The 21861-nt window shown below is 43.8% G+C and overlaps 1 protein-coding gene across 1 annotated transcript in view; it reads right to left on the bottom strand.

Moving 5' to 3' along the window:
* The window catches only part of LOC310771047 (ras GTPase-activating protein-binding protein 1-like), a gene marked incomplete at both ends in the record, with an annotated part of 72460 nt that extends 57062 nt beyond the window's left edge, over positions 1-15398 (bottom strand). Inside the window, 4 exons of the mRNA XM_083631877.1 lie at positions 3339-3669; positions 4006-4778; positions 6669-7178; positions 15297-15398. Of these exons, the coding sequence (XP_083488003.1) occupies positions 3339-3669; positions 4006-4778; positions 6669-7178; positions 15297-15398 (1716 nt within the window). The remainder of the gene's footprint in view (positions 1-3338; positions 3670-4005; positions 4779-6668; positions 7179-15296) is intronic.
* Positions 15399-21861: the final 6463 nt, after the last annotated feature.

The following is a 21861-nucleotide window of genomic DNA, read 5'->3' as shown; positions in this document are numbered from 1 at the left end:
GTCCTAATGAGAAGATACTTTTTTTCTCTGTCTGAATTTGTTATTCACAAAAGGCTATGGAACTTAAAAAAGCATACAGTCAGTGATACAGTATGCATGCCCCACTTTCTCCCATCATGAATACATTTAATATTAATTAGTACTTCACCCTATACCATGCGTTGCAACCAACCAGATGTAGATATCAATATGGAGCACAGTTTGTGGATCAAGGTTCATGATGGCATGATGACAAACTGATTAAGTTATGACAGATTTTTCATAGACTACAGACCCTTGCACGTTAACTGGTTGATAGTGGCCATGTTGTTTATCCAATAGAGGGTATGCACACTAGGGATGTTCATCAATTATCGAAAATCGATAATCGATCGTTAAGGATTGGAATCGATCCTGTGGCATTTGGATCGATTTTTTAATTATTAAAAAAAAAAAAAAAAAAATTTTTTTTTTTTTTTTTTTGGACTAGGTTTGGGTGGAATTCGTTCCTCCTCGCCCCACTCCATTGCACAGCCGACTAACGTGAGGTGGAGCTTCATATAGTCTCTAGTTTTCTGGCTGGGCACGGGCCTTTGTGCCAACAAAACTGTTTTAAACATGGGAAATTCACACCGGCATGCGCCGGGGACAGCAGTGTTGGAGAGGAGACACATTGAAATAAAGAGTTCATTGAGGAGAACACGTTGTCTTTCGTATTTTCTGGCATAGGCATTCATTTTGTAAAAAAAAAAAAAAAAAAATATTGAAAATTTTCTAAGTATTAATAAAATCGATAATCGATAATTGATCGTTAATTTTCACCGATTATCGATTTTGGAAAATTTTCAAAATGAACATCCCTAATGCACACCCACTGGAACACGCCCCCTCAATCGGGAACGAGTGTCAAAATGAGTGTCAAATTCCTCCCTGAGCAGCAGGTGTCACTTATCTAGGCTGATTACTGCATTCAAGCTCAGTCTTGCTGTGACTCAGTGGGCGTGACCCCACAGTGACTTCTGCCTCTGTGACATCACATGCATACCCTCTATTGGTCTGGAAAATAATGCAGCAGCTTCTTGCTCCATTTGAAATTAAATTCAAACGGGCTTATGCAGCATTACTAACATTTTAGTGGTTGCACTAACTGAAATAGTGACAAACAGACAATGTTATTTAACATAACATTTATTCTTACATACATACACATGATACAGGACAGTCAGATCACCTTCACACACCCGCACTGTCACACTACAAATAACCAATTTTCAATATGCTACAGTACAGAGATTCTGTGCTATGGAACAATCACATGATTAATATAGCCAAACAAGCACTATCTCTTAACTCCTTCAAATCCAAACTCAAAATCTCCTTGTTGAGTCACACATAGCCCACACATCATACATACACCTCACACTGCCTTCTTAACTGTCGGTGTCTACTAGGGATGCCACGGTGTGGACATTTTCCCACCGGGTAATAAACACGTGACAACACCGGTGTTACCGGTTACACCGTAAAAATAAATGTAAACAATAGGATTGTTAGTTCCTACTAGTGCATGTTGTTCCCGGGAACAATAACAGTGAGACACCAGTCGGGTATCCTTAGCAGCTAGACTAGAGCAAACGTTACGTTATATGTATGTTGATAATACAAGTTTTAAAGTAAGCAAGAGTCTATGCTTTAACCGTCCATTCTGTAGGTTCATAGAGACAAGACGCACGCTGCTGCTGTTTAAAGTACTAACGTTAGCATGGACGCTCACAGTCATACAACACTGGCTGCATTACAACTCATGGCTGCATCTGACTCGACAACTTTTCAGACGACCGTGGAGACAATCTTTCTCAAAAGAAACTAACATTAGCGACACATCTGGAGACTTTTTCTGACATGGGATTAACAATACCAGCAAGCAGCAGTAAGCAGCAGGCAATGACTGAATGCTGGTAAGTCCTCCCTCCCTCCCGCTAGCATTGATGCTAAGTTAGCATCGACTTTTCGCTGTGGAAAAAAAGGCACATTTCCAGAGATGGCCCACAGTGACAACAGAATGCACACGCAGGCTTAGCTAAGGGTCTTACCTACTAGGGATGGGCATCGAATTTCGAATTTTCGAATAATCGTTGTTATTATCAAGGTCGACTTTTATTATTGAAATTCGAAATTCGAAAAAAAAACTAAAAAACCTTTTTTTTTTTTTTTTTGAGTGAAATGTTGCATTGTCTCCCCTGATTCTAAGTATAGTCAAATCGCTTGGTTTGAGCAAGTAAAACAATTTTTATAAGCATTTTAAGCAAGGTTTATGGAAAAATGAATGGCGGATGAAATCCCATGAAGAGGGAGAGGGGGTGACTTTGGCACCCCTTTGGCACTCAGACCTGAGCCTACTAAATATTTAATGAACCACTCATGATTGTCAAAACTGTTTTTTATTTTCGAAAATGTCAATGTCATGTAACATGTTCTTTACTTCAGTGGTGCAATGCTTGTTTGAGCTAAAAATCCACAGCAGAAGCTTTTTATATTAATTAATAAAGCCGTAGACTTAGAATCAGGGGAGACAATGCAACATTTCACTCACAAAAAAAAAAAAGAAAAAAAAAAAAGAAATTACATTTTTAATTTTTTTTACATTTTTATTTTTATTTTCGAATTTCGAATTAAATTCGAATTTGGCCAGCGAATTTCGAATAGTGTTTTTGCTAGAAATGCCCATCCCTATTACCTACATGTGTATGAGGAGGCATAATGTGTGTTCATAAGCTGCATAGCGTTAACTAACGTTAGTTGCTGGTCTAACCAGAACAGTGGAGCCACACTGCAGCCCAGAGGGAGCGCTTGTAATTTATACCGGCGCACGCTGAAACGGCAGAGTTTTCCTTTCAATTCTTCCTCCATAAAAACAAAAGGTGTTACCGGTGGGCACGTTATGTAATCGGTGTATGTGTCACCACCGGGTAACCCCGGTAACACCGAATACCGCACTAAGCCTACTGTCTACTTGTCTCTTTTGTTTTCCTGTTTCTTTTCTCTTGTTTTCATTAATATTGTATGCTTTGTAAGGATCATTTTGAATATTGGTAGAGACCCAGAATAAGCCCATGTAGGGTTTCCTGTCTCTACCGGCACATGCTTTTTCTCCGATACATGAACGTGAAGTTACCAGCCCCTTCTTTTCACCTGACAGCGAGGAGTTTCACTGGCAGGACATAGTGTGTGGAAGCATCATGTTATCCCCCCAGTTCCCCTCCCCCCTGAACAGGAGTTTCACTGGCAGGATGTTGTGCATGGAAGGATCACGCTATTCCCCCCAGTTCCCCTCCCCCTGAACGGGCGCCCCGACCAACCAGAGGAATGGCCCCACTGGGTGGGAGGTTCTTGCTGACGACAGACGCCCAGGAGAACGACCTGTTTTCCTCTGGAGCGGTGGTGGTGGGGACGGCGCCGGGCTCTGCAGTGGGCGTGGCCATGGCGGGGTTTTTCTCTGTCTGCTCGTCGTCTGCCTGCATCTCCATCTTCAGCTCCACCACGGCAGCCTCGGCCTCCTTCTCCGGCTCAGGGCCCACCGCCTCCCCTTCGTCCTCATCAGGAACTGCTGGCTCCGGACAAGGTGTCTGTTCGTAGAAGGCAGCAGACTCTTCCTGTGGACCGCCGGGACCCCTGGGCCGGAAGTCCCGCCTGTCGCCCTCCCTGGCCAACCAGGTGTTAATTTCCTCCACGTTCAGACGCACATCACCTCTGAACTTGATGGGCCTGTTGCTGAGGATCTTCTGTACAGATTCAGAGTCATCAAACACCACAAAGCCAAAGTTTGGATGCTTCCCTCCGCTTTTGAGGCTCAGCTCCAGGACCGTACCATACTGTTCAAATAACTCATTGAGCTCGGCCTTGTCCATGTCATGTGGAACGTTTCCCACGAACAGCTTGTGGGCGTCGGGGTACCGGACGACTCTGTACACCTCTGACTCGCCCTGCTTGCCCTCCCACACTGGCCTGGGCCCTCGGATGTCCCACCTGTCGCCCTCCCTGGCTGGCAGGGTCTTCATCTCCTCCACGTTTAGACGCACGTCACCTCTGAACTTGATGGGCCTGTTGCTGAGGATCTTCTGTACGGATTCAGAGTCATCAAACACCACAAAGCCAAAGTTTGGATGTTTCCCACCGCTTTTGAGCCTCAGCTCCAGGACTGTACCATACTGTTCAAAGAACTCCTTGAGTTCGGCCTTGTCCATGTCATGTGGGACGTTTCCCACGAACAGCTTGTGGGCGTCGGGGTACCGGATGACCCTGCGCACCTCAGACCACTCACCCTGCTTGCCCTCCCACACTGGCCTGGGCCCTCTGTGTACAGGATGAGGACCTCCAGGCCTCTGATCCCTTGGCCTCCGGTCTCTCTGTGGTCTCTGTGCTGCTGACTTCACTTCCACTCTGGGCGCTGCTGTTGGATTGACTGTGACGTGTGGGGAGAGTCCTGAGACTGGGACTGCCCTGCTGGCTGGGAGGTTCTTCCTGGTGACCAACACCCAGGAGAATGACCTGTTTTTCTCTGGAGCAGTGGCGGTGGGTTTGGCGGTGGGCTCTGCAGTGGGCGTGATGTCGGGAGAGCTTTTCTTTGTCTCCTCGTCGGCTGTGTGCATCTCTGCCTGTGTCTCCATCATCGTCTCCATCTTCATCTCCTCCTCGGCTTCCTTCTCGACCTCCGGCACAGGGCTCACCGCCTCTCCGTCCTCCTCACTGGGAACCGCCGGCTCAGGGCAGGGTGTTTGTTCATAGAGGGCAGCAGGTGTCTGTTCATAGAGGGCAGCAGGTGTCTGTTCATAGAGGGTAGCAGGTGTCTGTTCATAGAGGGTAGCAGGTGTTTGTTCATAGAGGGCAGCAGGTGTCTGTTCATAGAGGGCAGCAGGTGTCTGTTCATAGAGGGCAGCAGGTGTCTGTTCATAGAGGGTAGCAGGTGTCTGTTCATAGATGGTAGTAGGTATCTGTTCATAGAGGGCAGCAGGTGTCTGTTCATAGAGGGTAGCAGGTATCTGTTCATAGAGGGCAGCAGGTGACTGTTCATAGAGGGTAGCAGGTGTCTGTTCATAGAGGGTAGCAGGTGTCTGTTCATAGGGAGTAGCAGGTGTCTGTTCATAGAGGGTAGCAGGTGTCTGTTCATAGAGGGTAGCAGGTGACTGTTCATAGAGGGTAGCAGGTGTCTGTTCATAGAGGGTAGCAGGGGTAGCAGGTGTCTGTTCATAGAGGGCAGCAGGTGTCTGTTCATAGATGGTAGTAGGTGTCTGTTCATAGAGGGTAGCAGGTGTCTGTTCATAGATGGTAGTAGGTGTCTGTTCATAGGGAGTAGCAGGTGTCTGTTCATACAGGGTAGCAGGTATCTGTTCATAGAGGGTAGCAGGTGTCTGTTCATAGAGGGTAGCAGGTGTCTGTTCATACAGGGTAGCAGGTGTCTGTTCATAGAGGGTAGCAGGTATCTGTTCATAGAAGGTAGCAGGTGTCTGTTCATAGAGGGTAGCAGGTGTCTGTTCATAGAGGGCAGCAGGTGACTGTTTGTAGAAGGCAGCAGATTCTTCCTGAGGACCTCTGGGACCCCTGAGCCGGATGTCCCGCCTGTTGCCCTCCCTGGCAGACCAGGTCTTTATCTCCTCCACCTTCAGATGCACGTCGCCTCTGAACTTGATGGGCCTGTTGCTGAGGATCTTATGTACGGGTTCAGAGTCCTCAAACACCATGAACCCAAAGTTTGATTGCATCCCTCTGCTTTTGATCCTCAGCTCCAGGACTGTCCCATACTGTTCAAAGAACTCCTTGAGCTCAGCCTTGTCTACGTAATGCGGGAGGTTTCCCACGAACAGTTGGTGGGCATTGGGGTACCGGACGACCCTGCGCACCTCCGACTTGCCCTGTCCGCCCTCCCGCACTGGTCTGGACCTTCGGATGTCCCGCCTGTCACCCTCCCTGGCCAAGCGGGTCTTCTTCTCCTCGACATTCAGAAGGACATCTCCTCTGAACTTGATGGGCCTGTTGCTGAGGATCTTCTGTACGGGTTCAGAGTCATCAAACACCAGAAAGCAAAAGTTTGGCATTCTCCCTCCACTTTTGATCCTCAGCTCAAGGACTGTACCATACTGTTCAAAGAACTCCTTGAGCACGGCCTTGTCCACATCATGCGGGACGTTTCCTACGAACAGCTGGTGGTGGTTGGGATACCGGACGACCCTGCGCTCCTCCGAGTCGCATTGCTCGCCAGCATGCATTGTCACAATTGCAGGCGTCTGTCTGTAGAAGGCAGCAGGCATCTGTCCATAGAAGGCAGCAGGCATCTGTTCATATAAGGCAGCAGGCATCTGTCCATAGAAGGCAGCAGGCGTCTGTCCATAGAAGGCAGCAGGCATCTGTCCATAGAAGGCAGCAGGCGTCTGTCCATATAAGGCAGCAGGCGTCTGTCCATATAAGGCAGCAGGCGTCTGTCCATAGAAGGCAGCAGGCATCTGTCCATAGAAGGCAGCAGGCATCTGTCCATAGAAGGCAGCAGGCATCTGTCCATAGAAGGCAGCAGGCGTCTGTCCATATAAGGCAGCAGGCGTCTGTCCATAGAAGGCAGCAGGCGTCTGTCCATAGAAGGCAGCAGGCATCTGTCCATAGAAGGCAGCAGGCATCTGTTCATATAAGGCAGCAGGCACCTGTTTGTAGAAGGCAGCAGATGTCTCTTCATATAAGGGAACCCTCTCCTCCATCTCCTTTACCTCTTCCTCAGACTCTTTTGGAGGCTCGGCATCTGAGTCGCCAAACACATCATCTTGGTAACGAAACATGTTGCTGTGGATGTAGAATTTGTTGTTGACGATATTGTCAGGTGCCAGCACAAAGGTCTGCATGAACTTCCTCATGGGCTGCATGTTGTTGGATAGCTCGCCCATCACCTGCACCAGCACGCCTTCGTTCAGTGTGGCGTGGGCGTCCACGTGCCTGATCTTGGTGCGACAATCCCGTAAAGTAAGCGCCATCACCTTCTGGATCTCAGATTGGCCATAAACGACTTCCACTGGTTTGCCATTGCTGTCCAGGCTGCCATGCACGTAGGAGGAGTACAGGTAGTCAGGGGCCTGGTCCAGGAGTGTGTAGTAGTGTCGGACAAACTCTCGCCCAACCAGCTCTGCACTTAACTTCTCCATTACCTTTTCTTTGGTCAGCTGGAAAGATCAGTGATCAGTCAATTATAAAAGTAGATATTGTTCAAAAAATGAATGCAATGTGAGTTTTCTGTCTCAATGTGCAGATGAACTAGCCTGGTAACAAACTATGATTCATACAGTATGGGGCTGATACCAGGCTATAGATGAACAGCGATCACAGATGAAACTGTGAGTCTGGAAAGATCAGTGGGTCAATGATCAAACAAGACAGTCTAATAACGGCATGGCTTCTCTCCCACCACTTAAATCCCCCACACATGACCCGCAGTAAAATAGCTCTGCGCCCGCTGTGCCATCGTTTTCGTATGGGGAGAGGCGTGCCATCCAACTATGCGGCAGCGCTACCCTTGGCGTCACACACCGATCGAATTTGCCACCGTGCGCGGCACCCAAAGTTGAAATTGTTTAAACTTTGAGCTACTTACCCCCTAGTGAGCTTTCTCCACTCTACCTTGCAGTGAGAGAAGGCAGCTTTACTGTAGCCTTAGCCAGGATGATTTATGACATCACTGATGATGTCAGGCATTGTGACATCATTAGTGATGTCATAAATCCTCCCTTGCAGGGGCTGATGTAATCAGTTATGTCATTCGAGCAATTGTGATATCATTAGTGATGATGTAATCATCATCATCAGGTCGAGTGGGTTCCTCAGGCAATGATGGATCTCCATTCCTCCCTCGCCTGCATACACGTTCCAATTTCTCCTGCAGTCAGCCCGGTGTCCCGCCTTAAAGTGTCCACATATGTTAGTTGCTGTCTTCCCCTTCTTTTAGTTCCGTGTGTCGGCTCCCACAGTACCAGCTTCTGTGCTGCTAGCTCCGGATGTCTATAACAGTGTCCAGCAAGCCTCAGCCGCCTGAATCAGTGAGTGATGTCATCAGTGATGATGTAATCCAAGCCTAAACATAGATTTATTTCCATGACGTTTTCAATCAACCAACATTTGTTTAAAAATGTACATTGAGATTCAACAATTTTACACCCATTATTGTCTCAGGAGAGACCATATAATATTGATCTCGTCTATGGAAACATGAATGGAGAATGAAATCTCTTCGGTTGTATGCCGAAGAGGGAGTGACTTTAGCACCCAGGGTATTTGTAGGAAAGTCTACTGGTTTCTGTTTTGTTCTTTGTTGTCAAGCCCTGTATTTTTGTGAGTTTAAGTTTTGTCCTAGTGCACTTGCCGTAGTTGATGATCTCATAGGCCACGCCTCTAAGGCGATCCTTGTTTCTGGAATTTAAAATGGGTGAGCAGCAGTGGATGTCTGTTGTGTGCGTTCATTCACAAATGTGAGTCAAACTTTCAGTTGATACTAGACCACAAAATATTATTATAACTATTATCTGGTTATTATTATGCCTGAAATTGTTCTTTTGAGAGTTTAAGGTTTGCAATATGAATAATTTTATCTGGTAGAATATGTGTTTCGCCATGTGGCCATTTTCAGTACTGCAGTTATTTATTTGGCCACTAGAGGGCTCCAGACTTGTTCATTCTGGCCAGTAATTAAGCTGTAGTGTATTTTTAATTTAACCAGTCTATTTTATTTTACTATTGGAGAATAATACTGTATTTTTTATTTCTTCTGTTTTCTTTAGCACCACACATAACCAGGGCTCGACGCTTACCATTTTCCCAAGGAGCACATGTGCTACTGAGTTGAAAAAGTTATTAGCACATAATTTTTAATTAGCACATAATTTTAGGAGCACAATTAAAATTTGATACAGAACAATATATAGCATGTATTCGATATGATTCTATTAATCTCTGATAAGTTACAATTGAGTTTAATTCAATTCAAAGTATTATGATGCAACATGAATTTCCTACCAGAAGGGCTCAATACAGCTCATTGGCTATTATTCTAATTGAATTATAATAAACCTTTATGTAGTCATGTTTGCCTAATAATATTATGTCCGTTCCACTTTTTAAAACTATTTTTTTTTTATAAAAATGGCTTTCCATTTGTATTTGCAGCTTATTATAATTCTTCTATGCTTGTTGGTTGTTTAAAATTGTTTATCCTTATTATACCATTGGTCATTGGTGTGTTTTGCCCTGCATGATGCAGACTGCATCCAGTGAAAATCACTGACCAGTCTAGTAGTAACTCTCTCGTAACGGACAAGCCCGTCTTTTATTGTCACACGAACACCACAATACATGCATGCGGCCACAACACACTCATGTTGACGGTGGCCGGTGAAAAGTGTCCTCTGCATTTAACCCATCCAGGCATGTCCTTTCCTCCGAGGGGCAGGCCAGGAGCAGTGGTCGCTTTCTCGTACAGCGCCCGGGGACCAACTTCGGATGTTGTCGTCACTGGTCGGATGACGATGACGATCTGATCTTCTGCATGTTTTTAGTGGGGGGGTTATATACGGAGGAACCCCCTGGGGGAGCACAGGGAGAACATGCAAACTCCACACAGAGAGAAAGGCCCTTACGACGAGATAACCCAACTGGGCAGTAGGCACTGAAGATATGGGGGGGAACACAACCACAGCGCCCACAGTGTCCCAGGCGAGAATCGAACCCAGGACCTTCCAACTGTGAGGCGACAGCGCTACCGACTGCGCCACCGTACCCCAACGTTGGATATCATACTGGGTGTTAAGGACTGTTGAAAACCATAGCTGTGTAACGTTATCAGATAGCTGATATCAGATAGCGTTAGATGGTCTATCTAATAACAGACAGCATAACGTTAGCCAGATTGTCAACAGGTATTTTTGAAGACGTTAGCGAGTGGCATGTTAACGCTTGCGTTGCTAACGCAAACATTAGCTGCTAAATAACTAGCAGTGTCATTCATACAAGCCAGCTAACGCTGCTGCAGCGGTAGCTTTGTCTCCCATGTACAAATCCATCGTCTTGACACATTTTAATCTCATCTGTTTATGTGACTGTTGTCTTGCCAGCCAGTAACTGGCTAACGGGTATCATTACAGAGTAGACACTTTTCTGGCTGTCGATCTTTCGTCTAAACAGCCAGCCGACTGACTGACTGTGACTGAGCCGAGCCAGGGCCCTTCCGGTGACGAGTCGATCACATGTTTTTTTCAACGGACACCATTGGTTCTGCGCAGTGCTGCCTTCACTACACACACTGCACACTGCAACAACATTGAAACTGAGCGTGACATTCAAAATGAATTGAACGGTTGAATTCTGTATTCACACACGTGCCCCTTATTGCGTTTTACAATTCGCACTGTTCTATTTTTAGCAGCAAATTCAATCAAAATGATGGCACTGTCGAGCCCTGCACATAACACCCAGATATCCAGACCAATGCCTTGTAATTTCCAATGAGTGATCATTAAAGTCATTTTGGATAAAATTCTCCGTGCCCTACTCTCTGATCGGAGTCCCTGTCCTTAAAGAGATATGCAACCCCACGAAATCAGAGCGACCACTCACGTTCATCATGTCAGTTTTTCAAAAAAGGGCTGGGAGTTTTCAGGCTTTCGAATCCGCCCACTCCACATTTGGATAGGATGATCTTTTGTGGGGCGGGCAAATTTCAGAACCAATGGCAGAGCTCTGTGCATTTCCTGCTCGCGCATGTATACTGTAGTTTCAGTTAAAGCCAGCTAGCACTGTGAATGGATCTGCTGCTCCTGTTCCTCCCTTCTGCCCATCCACCACCTCCTCCCTTCTCAAGATTCAAGATTCAAGATTTTTATTGTCACTCCATGGTACAAGTATCACGTGTGAAATTCTTGTGCTGTGGACTCCGTTTACAACATAGTACAAATATAGCAGGGCATATGAGTGCAAAAAAACAACAAGAGACACAACAAGCAATAAGGCAGTATAGTGATAAGACAAGTCAGAGACAGTGGCATATTCACTGCACATAGGTGCACATGTCATGTGCATACTTTAGACGTGCTTAAACATTTTAAATTTGGCGTATTTGACATACAGGTGCAAATAGCATATTCCTTATTAAACATACAATTAAACTCAGCGTTTTAAATTCGGCGTATTTGACATACAGGTGCAAATAGCATATTCCTTATTAAACATACAATTAACTCATTGAATGCCATGGACGTCCTTCGACGTCCAATTAAATAGTGACGTAGAATGCCACGGACGTCCTTCGACGTCCAATGCGTTTTTTGACGGTGGGACGTCGATCAAAGCCTTCCGCAGCTCCTGTACAACTATAGTAGCTATTGGAGGTGTATAACCTATTTTACGGACTCATTAGGTGGCGACAGTGCTTGCTCGGTGCAGTCCAGATTAGAGACAGGTCCGAGAAACAGCCTAAAAGCCGTGGATCAAAGACAACCCGATGCATGCTCCCAGAGCCATTTGCTCTGTCGCGGGAGCTGACATTGGCTCCGAACAGGAGTCAATCCGCGCTCACAACTGAGCCCCTCTGTCCCTGTCTGTCTGTCTGTCTGTCTGTATAGTTTCTCCAACCGATTAGCAGCCAGGAAAGCAGCCCCTGACGCCAAACCATTCAGCAATCCGGGTTGGCTCTTCCCTGCTGTGGCGCTGAGAGCCGACAGCAGCACACAAACGCAGCACTCCGAAAATATAATGGTTGCGTGAGGCTGTGTGCAGTGTGGGGAGGAGTTTACGGGGGGAGGGGGGGGAGGGGGGTGGTGCACGCAGGGCATCACACAACAACTACGTCACTACATCAGAAAATATTATCTTCAGACTCAGTGAATGTGCTTGAAATGCTGCATTTCACAAAAGGCGGATTATCTCAGCTAATAATTTGAAAAGCCTGAAAACGCTGAAAACAACCTATCTTCTCCGGCTCATAACTAAAGAACGGAAAATGGTATCAATAAACTTTTTTTTGCTGATGATACAATAGAGCCAGCTCGTTCTTGTGCGTGTTCGGTGTTTACATAGTAATATCACACAATATTCTGTGGGCCTCGAGAAATCACTGAAAACGCTCTGAAAACTCTGGCACTGGGAGCATCCGTTCTCCAAAAGTGGCTGGCACTGAATGAGTTAAACATTAGACATACGTAATGGTAGCAGCTACAGTACGGTACAGTACGGCTACTACACTATTTGTGTATGTTAAGGAGTCTCGTGGCCTGCGGGAAGAAACTGTTCCTCAAGCGATTTGTGCGTGCTTTTGGAACCCTGTATCTTCTCCCTGAGGGTAACAGGGAGAACAGGCTGTTGTGGGGGTGATTTGTGTCTTTGATGATCTTCAGGGACCTCCTGAGGCACCGCTGTTTATATAGTTCATGCAGTTCTGGCAACTCACGTGCTGGGCCGCGCGTCTCACTCTCCGTAGCGCCCTGCGGTCCATGGTGGTACAGTTCCCGTACCAGGTGGTGAAGCAGCCAGTCAGCAGGCTTTCAATGGTGCCTCTGTAGAAGTCACTAAGGATTTCTGGCCTTAGCCCAAATTTCTTCAGGCGCCTGAGTCCGTGTATTCGCTGTTGGGCCTTTTTGACAACAGTGGCGGTGTGGCCGGCCCAAGTCAGGTCCTGGTGGATGTTGACTCCCAGGTACTTGAAGCTGTCCACCCTTTCCACCACTGTGCCGTTGATGGTGATTGGGGGGTGTGTGCCCCCCCCCCCCCCCCCCCCCATTCCTGTAGTCTACAATGACCTCCTTGGTCTTGGAGACGTTCAGAGAGAGGTGGTTGTCCTGGCACCATTGTTCCAGGGCCCCCACCTCCTCTCTGTAGGCCGTCAACGCTCCTGTCCAAACACCAGCGTTGTTTGGATATTTCCCAGAAAGCTTTGAAAACTTTTTACAAGAAAACCGTCAAATCTGGCTAAAAGTTAGATAGAAATAATATTTATTTTTAACACAACATTCAATTCTGGAATATTTGAATATTGGACAAAATAAAATGAAATGAAATGTAAACCCTAAGAGAAACACACATACAGCGATGGGTGTATACTGTATATACCCCTTGCAAATACAACGGGATATAGTGAAGTGGGAAGTTTGACCGTAACATGGTTGCACTGTGATATCCAGTCCAACAAGACTTGCTTACTTGACGCACACTTTTTCAATAAAAACATTTATGCCATGACTTTACGTAATGTATATTTATGTCGCATCATTTAGCCTGTGCTATGATGTGTAGGAGCAGCAGGTAAAAGTTATAAAACTAAGCCTGCCATGAATGAGCCTTGTTCGTTATTGTGAAAGTTAGCGTTAGGGTTCCAAAATGTTGCCGATACGCTGGGATGTGTTTACAACATGTCTAAAGATCATGGAAGTGGATGGTATCAGGAATGTCACCGATAGTTACAGGTGAGCTTACAACCTTTATCTGAAGGTAATAGAAGTATGGATGCATCGGGACCACTGGGCGAGCGAGCCAACACCAGTCAAAGCTGTCGGGGTCTGTGTTATTCAGTGTAGCTCGAGGCTAAATTAGCCTCGGGCATATTAGCCTGGCTAATATGCTAGCGTGATGGCATGGCAGGCAGACAGGAGTCGGCTAATTAGCATTGGCCGAAGTTTTGCAATGAAAGCTAGAACAGTTTCTTGAAATGCATTCTAACCAGCCGAAATATTCACATAAAACAACACAGCGTATTGCTGGTGGTGGCCGTGACACCGGCGCTGCCCTACTGGGGCAGTGGGTTAAAGAAACTATCTGGGGGAGAATGCAGGATTGCAGCCAAACACCCTCTCGAGGCAGCGGATCTGCTAGGCCCAGTTGTCGCAGCCATTCCAGCCTGATGTCAGAGTCTCCGGGAAACTGATGCACTGCACACCGGTCTAGCTTTTACACCCGGGAACACAACACTTTCGACCCATGACTAAACTCAACTCAACAAACAAACAGACGGACATTTATTTTTATTTTTACAAACAAACACAACTTAGGCTATCTGATGTACTCTAAAACTAAACCTAAACCTAAGCTACTAAATACTACAAAGAGATAACACTTTTTCCACTTTTTTTCTGCTGAAAATCAATATATATTGGAAATTAGCTGTGTTCTTGATGAATCCAGTTCAAAGTCCTGACATTTACTGTAAAACTGAGTAATTCCTCATCTCTTCTCACATACCTATGCAAACAGACAAAAAAAAATTCACAAACAAACACAACCTAGGCTGACATACTCTAAAACTAAACCTAAACTACTAAATTCCTATAATTTACACAATGCACTCTAATCAAAACGCTCCACAAATCTCTCTCTCTCTCTATTCAACAATTCTCCACACTCCATAGGCCCAGCGTGGTGTGCAGGCACTTTTATAAACTTTGGCTGGCAGGGGCCTAGGCACGAGAGATGGGCGGGCTGGATTTGGTGACGTCACTGATCAAGCTACGTCACTGATCAAGAGCTCTGCCAATAGAAAGAGAGGGAAATGTGAATCTACAGCTGGCCTTTTTGCCTTTTTGGATTGTATGGAACTGCATAGGTATCTGAGAAGAGATGAGGAATTACTCAGATGTACAGTAAATGTCAGGACTTTGACCTGGATTCACAGCTAATTTCAAATATATATTGATATTCAGCAGAAAAAAAGTGGAAAAAGTGTCTCTATCTCAGTATTCAAGTCAACCTCTGCTGTTTCTCTGACAGGACGGGTGGCAGGTGACAACACAAGACACTGATGAGATCAGAGTTGCTCGAGTGGCATCAAGGCTTTAATCCCGAGAAATGGGACTCCCGGGAATTGCCATCCAACCCATTTCCCATTTCCCGGGAAATGAATGACGGGAAACCGGGATTTCCTTTAAAAAAAAATTACAGAATGCAGAACATATTGCATGTTGCAGGTTTACTTTCTTAAAAGATTTAGCCTATGTTTTAAAATAACATGTAATATTTTTAGAGACATCAATCAGTGAATGAATCAACCAACAATCAATTTTATATAGTGCCAAATAACGAGTTATCTCAAGGCAGATTTTAAGATTAAATAGGCCGCAACAATGCTACACCCAGTAATTTGAAATTTGATATATCCTTTGCAGAGTGAAATTAATTTCTGATTTTATTTCGGCGTGTTTTGCGGCTTTGTGCACTGTGCGCTGGTGGAACACACAAAGCTTATTGCACCGAGCCTAATTAATAAACACACAAGCCCACAATGTTTCTTTTCTACTATATATACTTCTGACCTGCTTGCTTGAGGGGATTGTGCCATGACCGTTAATGCAGTACGACACGGCGACCTGCTCCAGCACCGTGCAAACTTCACCAGCGGTGAAGACTACAATCATTCCAGCCCAGCCGCGTGTCTTCGGTTTGTGTGCCTCAGGTTGGACAATGGGTATGATGGTCTGGTGTAGGCGATGTCCGTGCACAGGGGGGTGGAGATGGACTGATAAAAGCCGTGCTCCGCCAGGCCCGGATCTAGGGTGAGGTTACTGGGTGGGCAATTGAAAATTTTGGGTGGGCAATGAAAATAGCCATACCAAAAAGAAACTCGCCAAAAATGTGCCTAACTTTGGAACATTATTGCCGACAAGCTAGTATGCCATACAGTAGCTGGTACCAGGTCCGTTTTTAGCCTGTTACATCTTTGGCGGTAGGTTGCCCAAAGGTTCTCGGTTTGGGGATGGGGATTAAGTTGCATTATATTCTAACACTAAACTGTTCCACTAGGTGTCCACATTGTGCTATGGGTAACCTAAGTTAGTTAGTTAGTTAGTTAGTTAGTTAGTTAGTTTATTTCGATCAGAAAGCAAAGAATATTCACAGAATAGGAAAAAAAACAGAAGAAAACAAAAGATACATAAGGCTGACCGAAAGGGTTTTTTAGGGCTGAAGCTAGCTAGCTTATTAAATGCCCTTACCCTTTTTCCTTTACGTTATATGTAAACATATGCAGTACATATGCATACACATGGATACATACATGCATTGATTTACACACACAAATAGCACATGCTCCTAATTATTCATACATGCCTATACACACATAGGCTACCTACCACATATAATTACACATACATAGCTAATACCAAACATACTACAGGAAATACAAGTGACCCATAAGTCCTGATTATGTACCATCACGTCTATACTTCTCCAGAATAATGTTTCTATACTTTTTTTTGAATTGCACAAGATTTTTACTTTCTTTGATCTCGTCAGGTAATTTATTCCACAGTTTCACACCACAGACAGATACGCACATGCTTTTCAGAGTGCTATGAACAATTTGTTGTTTGAAATTCAATCTCCCTCTCAGCTCATAATCACCTTCTCTTATCACTGAACTGTTTTTGTATATTACCAGGAAGTAAATTATGTCGCGCTTTATACAGAGTTTTGAACTCCACCAGATCCCAAAACTTCAGCGTCTTTGATTTATGAAACAGTACATTTGTGTGTTCATGATAACCTACCTTATTCACTATCCTTATTGCTCTCTTTTGCATGTTGCATATTGTCTGTAAGTTGCTTCTATAGGTGTTTCCCCATACTTCAACACAATAAGTCAGGTATGGTAAGAAGAGTGTACAGTACAGTGTTTGCAATGATTTGATGTTCAAAAAGTGCCTTGTTTTGCATAGAATCCCCACAGTGCTTGCTAACTTGGACCTGATATATCTGATATGTGGTTTCCAGCTAAAGTTGTGGTCGATTATTACTCCTAAAAATGTGTTCTCATGTACTCTTTCTAGTTTAACACTGTCAATCATTAATTCTACGGGAGTATTCAGATGTTTATTAGTTTTGCCAAAGATCATAAATTTTGTTTTTTTTGTGTTTAATGATAGTTTATTTGCATCAAACCACAACTTTAGCTTCCCCAATTCTACTGTGACAGCCTCTAACAGCTGCTGAAGATTTTCACCTACACAGAATATATTTGTGTCATCAGCAAAAATTACATATTTCAATATTTTTGAAACATTGCATATGTCATTGATGTACAGTATAAACAGTTTTGGTCCTAAAATCGACCCTTGTGGTACACCGCAAGTAATATCTAAGGGAGAAGATGTTGTAATGCCCACCTGCACAAACTGTTTTCTGTTTTCAATGTAGCTTTTTAGCCAATTTAGCCCCACCCCTCTGATCCCATACCTCTCTAGTTTTTGTATTAGAATATCATGATTTATTGTGTCAAACGCTTTCTTCAGATCAATGAAAACACCCACTGCATATTTCTTATTGTCAATTGTACTTGTTAACTCTTCCACTAAATCCGTTAGAGCCATGGCAGTTGATCTGTTTGTTCTAAAGCCATACTGACTGTCTGTAAGCAGTTCATATTTTTCAATGAAGCTGTCCAACCGTGCAACAAAGAGTTTCTCCAGAATTTTAGAAAACTGGGAGAGTAATGAGATTGGCCTATAGTAGAAGTATTAACTTTCACTCAGGGGACAGGCCAATGTTTACAAAACTCCTATTATTAAAACTATTTGCAAACTATGTACATACAAACTAACTAACAAACTAACTATTTACAAAACTGTTATTATATTCACAAGACTTTTAGTCTTAAAAGTGAAAAGAAAACAACTTTGAAAGCAGATTGATTTACCATAAATCAATCTGCTTGGGCTGTCAAACGATTAATTTTATTAATCGCGATTAATCGTGCGATTAACTATAGTTAATCGCGATTAATCGCATCTTTGTATCGCATGTTTAAAATGCCATTATTTTGCATTTCAAAGCATTTTTAATTAGAATTAGAATTTTAGATTTGGAATGTAGACAGGAGGTAACAATGTCTACAAAATATATCTAGAACCGATACTTCCGGCGGCGGCGCTGTGGAGCAGTCGAAACCCAAGATGACACAGCCGAAGAACGCTTTGTCTGAGCTAAAAACGTTGGCACTTCCATGTGAATAATGGCTCGGTATTGGAAACTATGTATTGATAACGTGTATATCGCGTGAAGCCATTGGAGCCGACCTCCCAGTGGTTAGAGGACGCGCGCATCCGAGACTCTGAAGGAAGAATGAGTGATGAGTGACGAGTCTCGGGCTAGCTAGCTGGCTGCTAGCTGGCCGCTAGCTACTTTTAGGTGATGGCTCGCCTCAAACTCGATGTACTTCGGTGATATTTTAATTCTGTTTTACACAAGGTGCAAACTACGGCTCTTGGCTTGTCCACTGTGCCATTTGGAGAGATTAACGTGTTAATGCTGACAGCCCTATTAAAAACATCCTTCATCCATAATTTCAATAATCAACTCCATAACAGTTATTTTTATTGGATGACCTTATTTCTCAAATCAAATTAAAGACTAGTGCAGTGAGACTTAACCATAGCTAAAAACTATTTGCCATTTAGCCTTCAAACCTATATTTACAAGACTTTTAGTCTTATTCAAACTCAAACTGAAATTAAAACTTTGAAAGCAGATTTACTTCGTTACCCTAACAAATAAATAACAATCCTTCATCCATAGTTTAAAATAATCAACTCCATAATATTCTTTTCATTGGATGAGCTTATTTCTCAAATCAAATTAAAGCTATAACTACTGTTAGGTGCCCTAAACTAACAACCCAGTGGTCTCCACTTAGGGTCGCGACCCTAAGTGGGGTCGCCTGGAATTCAAAAAGGGTCGCCTGAGATTATTATTATTATTATTTTTTATTTTTTTTTTGTGGGCAAGATTCATTTTTGGGTGGGCATAGCCCACCCCTGCCCCCCTCTAGATCCGGCCCTGTGCTCCGCTATGCAGTATAAAGATGATGGCATGGGCTCAGCTGGAAGACGAGTGCACGGCTGCCAGAGTGCCGCAGCCCATATCCAAATGCACCGCGGTGCCAGGTATGACAGCATGATTCAAGGATGCGTTTACGGCTGCATTCCTTCCACAGCAGTTTCCACAACTCTCTAAGAAAATGGTTAGCCTACTACAGGATTCATTCATACTCCAATCCACTATTGGTATTAACTTTAACAGCACTATAGGCTGTGTTCATTTCTAATGTTAAATTACGCTGTTTTGCCTTAATTGATCATTATTAATGCCACCAAATAATACACTCAGTCAGGTTGGGAACTTTATATTTCTCCTTGATGCATAAAAAAAACGATCAATTTCCTGGGATTCCTGGGAAAGAGGGCTTCATTTCCCGTTTCCCAGTATGCTTCATTCATTCGGGAAAAATATTAAACCCTAGGCTAGGCATCACTGATGACATCACAACAATTGCTCGAGTGACATCACTGATGACATCACAATTGCTCAAGTGACATCACTGAGGACATCACTGATGACATCACAATTGCTCAAGTGACATCACTGATGACATCATCACTGATGAGATCACAATTGTGACTGAACCACACAGCCACACAGAGCCCACAGACACCACCCACTTACTGTAGCTAATTTTAACTAAGATAGACCATCATAATTTGACATAAGATTTTGATAGATACTGTATATTAATATTATCGTGACATTGTTCAAATTTGTGCAAGGGCAGGCACGTGTGGTCCACCTACATGGATACATGCTCATGTTCAGTAACTCTGGACTTGGACCCACATAATGGGGAATCGACTCGACATTGGGGACTTGAGACTTGACTTGGACTTGAGATATAGTGACTTGACTACAACACTGATGTTGGGGTGCAGAATAAAAAAGGGATTGCCAACCAAGGCAACACCTGTCACGTGGGTCAGCCTATTTGGCTTTATTTGTGGTGAGCATTTTGATTCACCTCCTCATATCATACTAGCACTTTTTACTTCCGCTAAATTGTTAACTAGCCTACGTCTGGTGAATCAATCAATCAGTTGTTTGCGCTTGTTGCTCAATTGCATTTCGTTCCAGAATCACGTTTGTTAGACTTTGGAGGGCCATTTGCGCTTCGTTGCCACTAATGGGCTATATTGTGCGCATTACCTGGCCCTTCTATTAGCACTGTTGCAATTCTAATTAATTATCTGCGTCTGCTCGTTTGTGAAGCGGTAGCCTAATCAGCTTGACTCTGCGGTAGGCCTGACAACATAGCCTATATACGTAGGTCACCGCAATATTAGGATAGCGTATTTAATATGCTATTAATGATTGCATTTTATTTGGCACATTTCCAACCGGCCACTTTTTTTTTTTTTTTTTCCAATATTTTATTTTCAGTTTTTTATAGAACAGTAAACAACGTGTACTACCAGCTGCTTATGTATTTGTAAGAAATAATGTGTATGGGATCTCGCACAAGAGGTCCATTAGATACCCACCGAGCGAGCTATCTGTTACCCCCAACCCCAGTCACTAGTCATTCTTAACCTCGTCAAAGTAGGCAAAAAACGGATCCCAGATAGCCGGGAACCTTCTAAGTGAGTTGGTTCTCAGGGACCAGCTGTAGGGTTATTTTGTAGGCCTTAGAGTACCAATCAAATATTTTGGCCCAGAATCCCGTTTTATTTTTATTTTTAGAGAACAATATACAAACAAGACAAACAGGCTCAGACACAGGAAAAGAAAGGGGAAAAAAAACATACATCAACATTCAGGGAGTTCCCCAAGCCCCGGTAGCCGGCGATTTCTCCGCCTACTGGCCTCTGGCCTACCGGTTACTTTATACACTGTATATACTTTTTTTTTTCAGTGCACCTGAACTGTGCTGAATAAGTGTCCAAATGTTCATGTCATTCTGGCCAATACTCCACTTCTGTTATAACATTTCAGTCTGGAATATGGAATATCTTTCAATAATCTTTATGACTAAAAGGCTAAAAGTAATCTCATGTGTAAGAAATGACTGTTCTACATTGAAGTAAAAAATGTAAATAATTAACTTGTTGGTTTTGGATTTATTTAGCTTCAAGAGTGCATTTCTGTTCGTGTGACCCTCAACACAGGCTTTGAGAATCCCGGGCCACTTACTGATACTTATGCTTACATTAACCCACTCATATTCTGGTTTATTTCAAGAAAAACATTTTGGCTAGTGGAAATTCTAATTGGCTGGTAACTTCTAGCAGCCATATTGGCAGGTGGTCAAAAAAGCTAATTTCAAGCCCTGCAGGGAGAGCAAGTGGTGACATAGGAGCGAGTGAGAAAAGGATCAAATATTGGTGTTTAAGACTGAATAATGACATCACAACTGTTAATTTAAAATGAGTTATTCCTCTAAACCTGACTTCAAATGCCCCAAATTTTTCCGCGCAGCGCCGTTCGGCCCCCAATCCTCAGCAAAATCTGGCCCTCTGGTGGCGAGGACATTTTTTTGTGGTCCTCTCTATCATCAAAGTTCCTGGGTTACGGCAATATTTATTTATATTTGTTCGGCCCCCGGCAACAATCTGGGTTTCTCATGTGGCCCTCCATGAAAAATAATTGCCCACCCCTGATCTAGCCTCTTAAATTGGTTCTCAAAGTGAACCAGATTCATGCATTTTAGTTTAAAATGTACAAATTTTTCTTACAGTGGGCATGGCCCCCGAACCCCCCAAGAGGGTCCAAGTAAGGTCTACACACCCACCCACCCTCTCCAAATCCTGTGGGAAACATACATTTATTAGTATTTTCTTTGTTCTTAAAAATATACATTGCCTGTTTGTGTTTTGCAATATGGATATTGTTTTATTTATAATTAAATTGAGCATTGGGCCTTTATAAGAATGTTTATTTGTATTATTTCAATTGTCACACTCATGGATACATATTTGAGGTTTGTTTATTAATTGGGAAAACGACCACCGGAACAAACGCCACAAACATGATCCGGCTACTTTTTCAATCTGACTGGCT

This window comes from Poromitra crassiceps (genome assembly GCF_964638095.1).
Source record: "Poromitra crassiceps genome assembly, chromosome: 1".
Taxonomy (NCBI): domain Eukaryota; kingdom Metazoa; phylum Chordata; class Actinopteri; order Beryciformes; family Melamphaidae; genus Poromitra; species Poromitra crassiceps.
The sequence above is the reverse complement of the archived record's forward strand: the minus strand, read 5'-3'. Positions and strand labels throughout refer to the sequence as shown.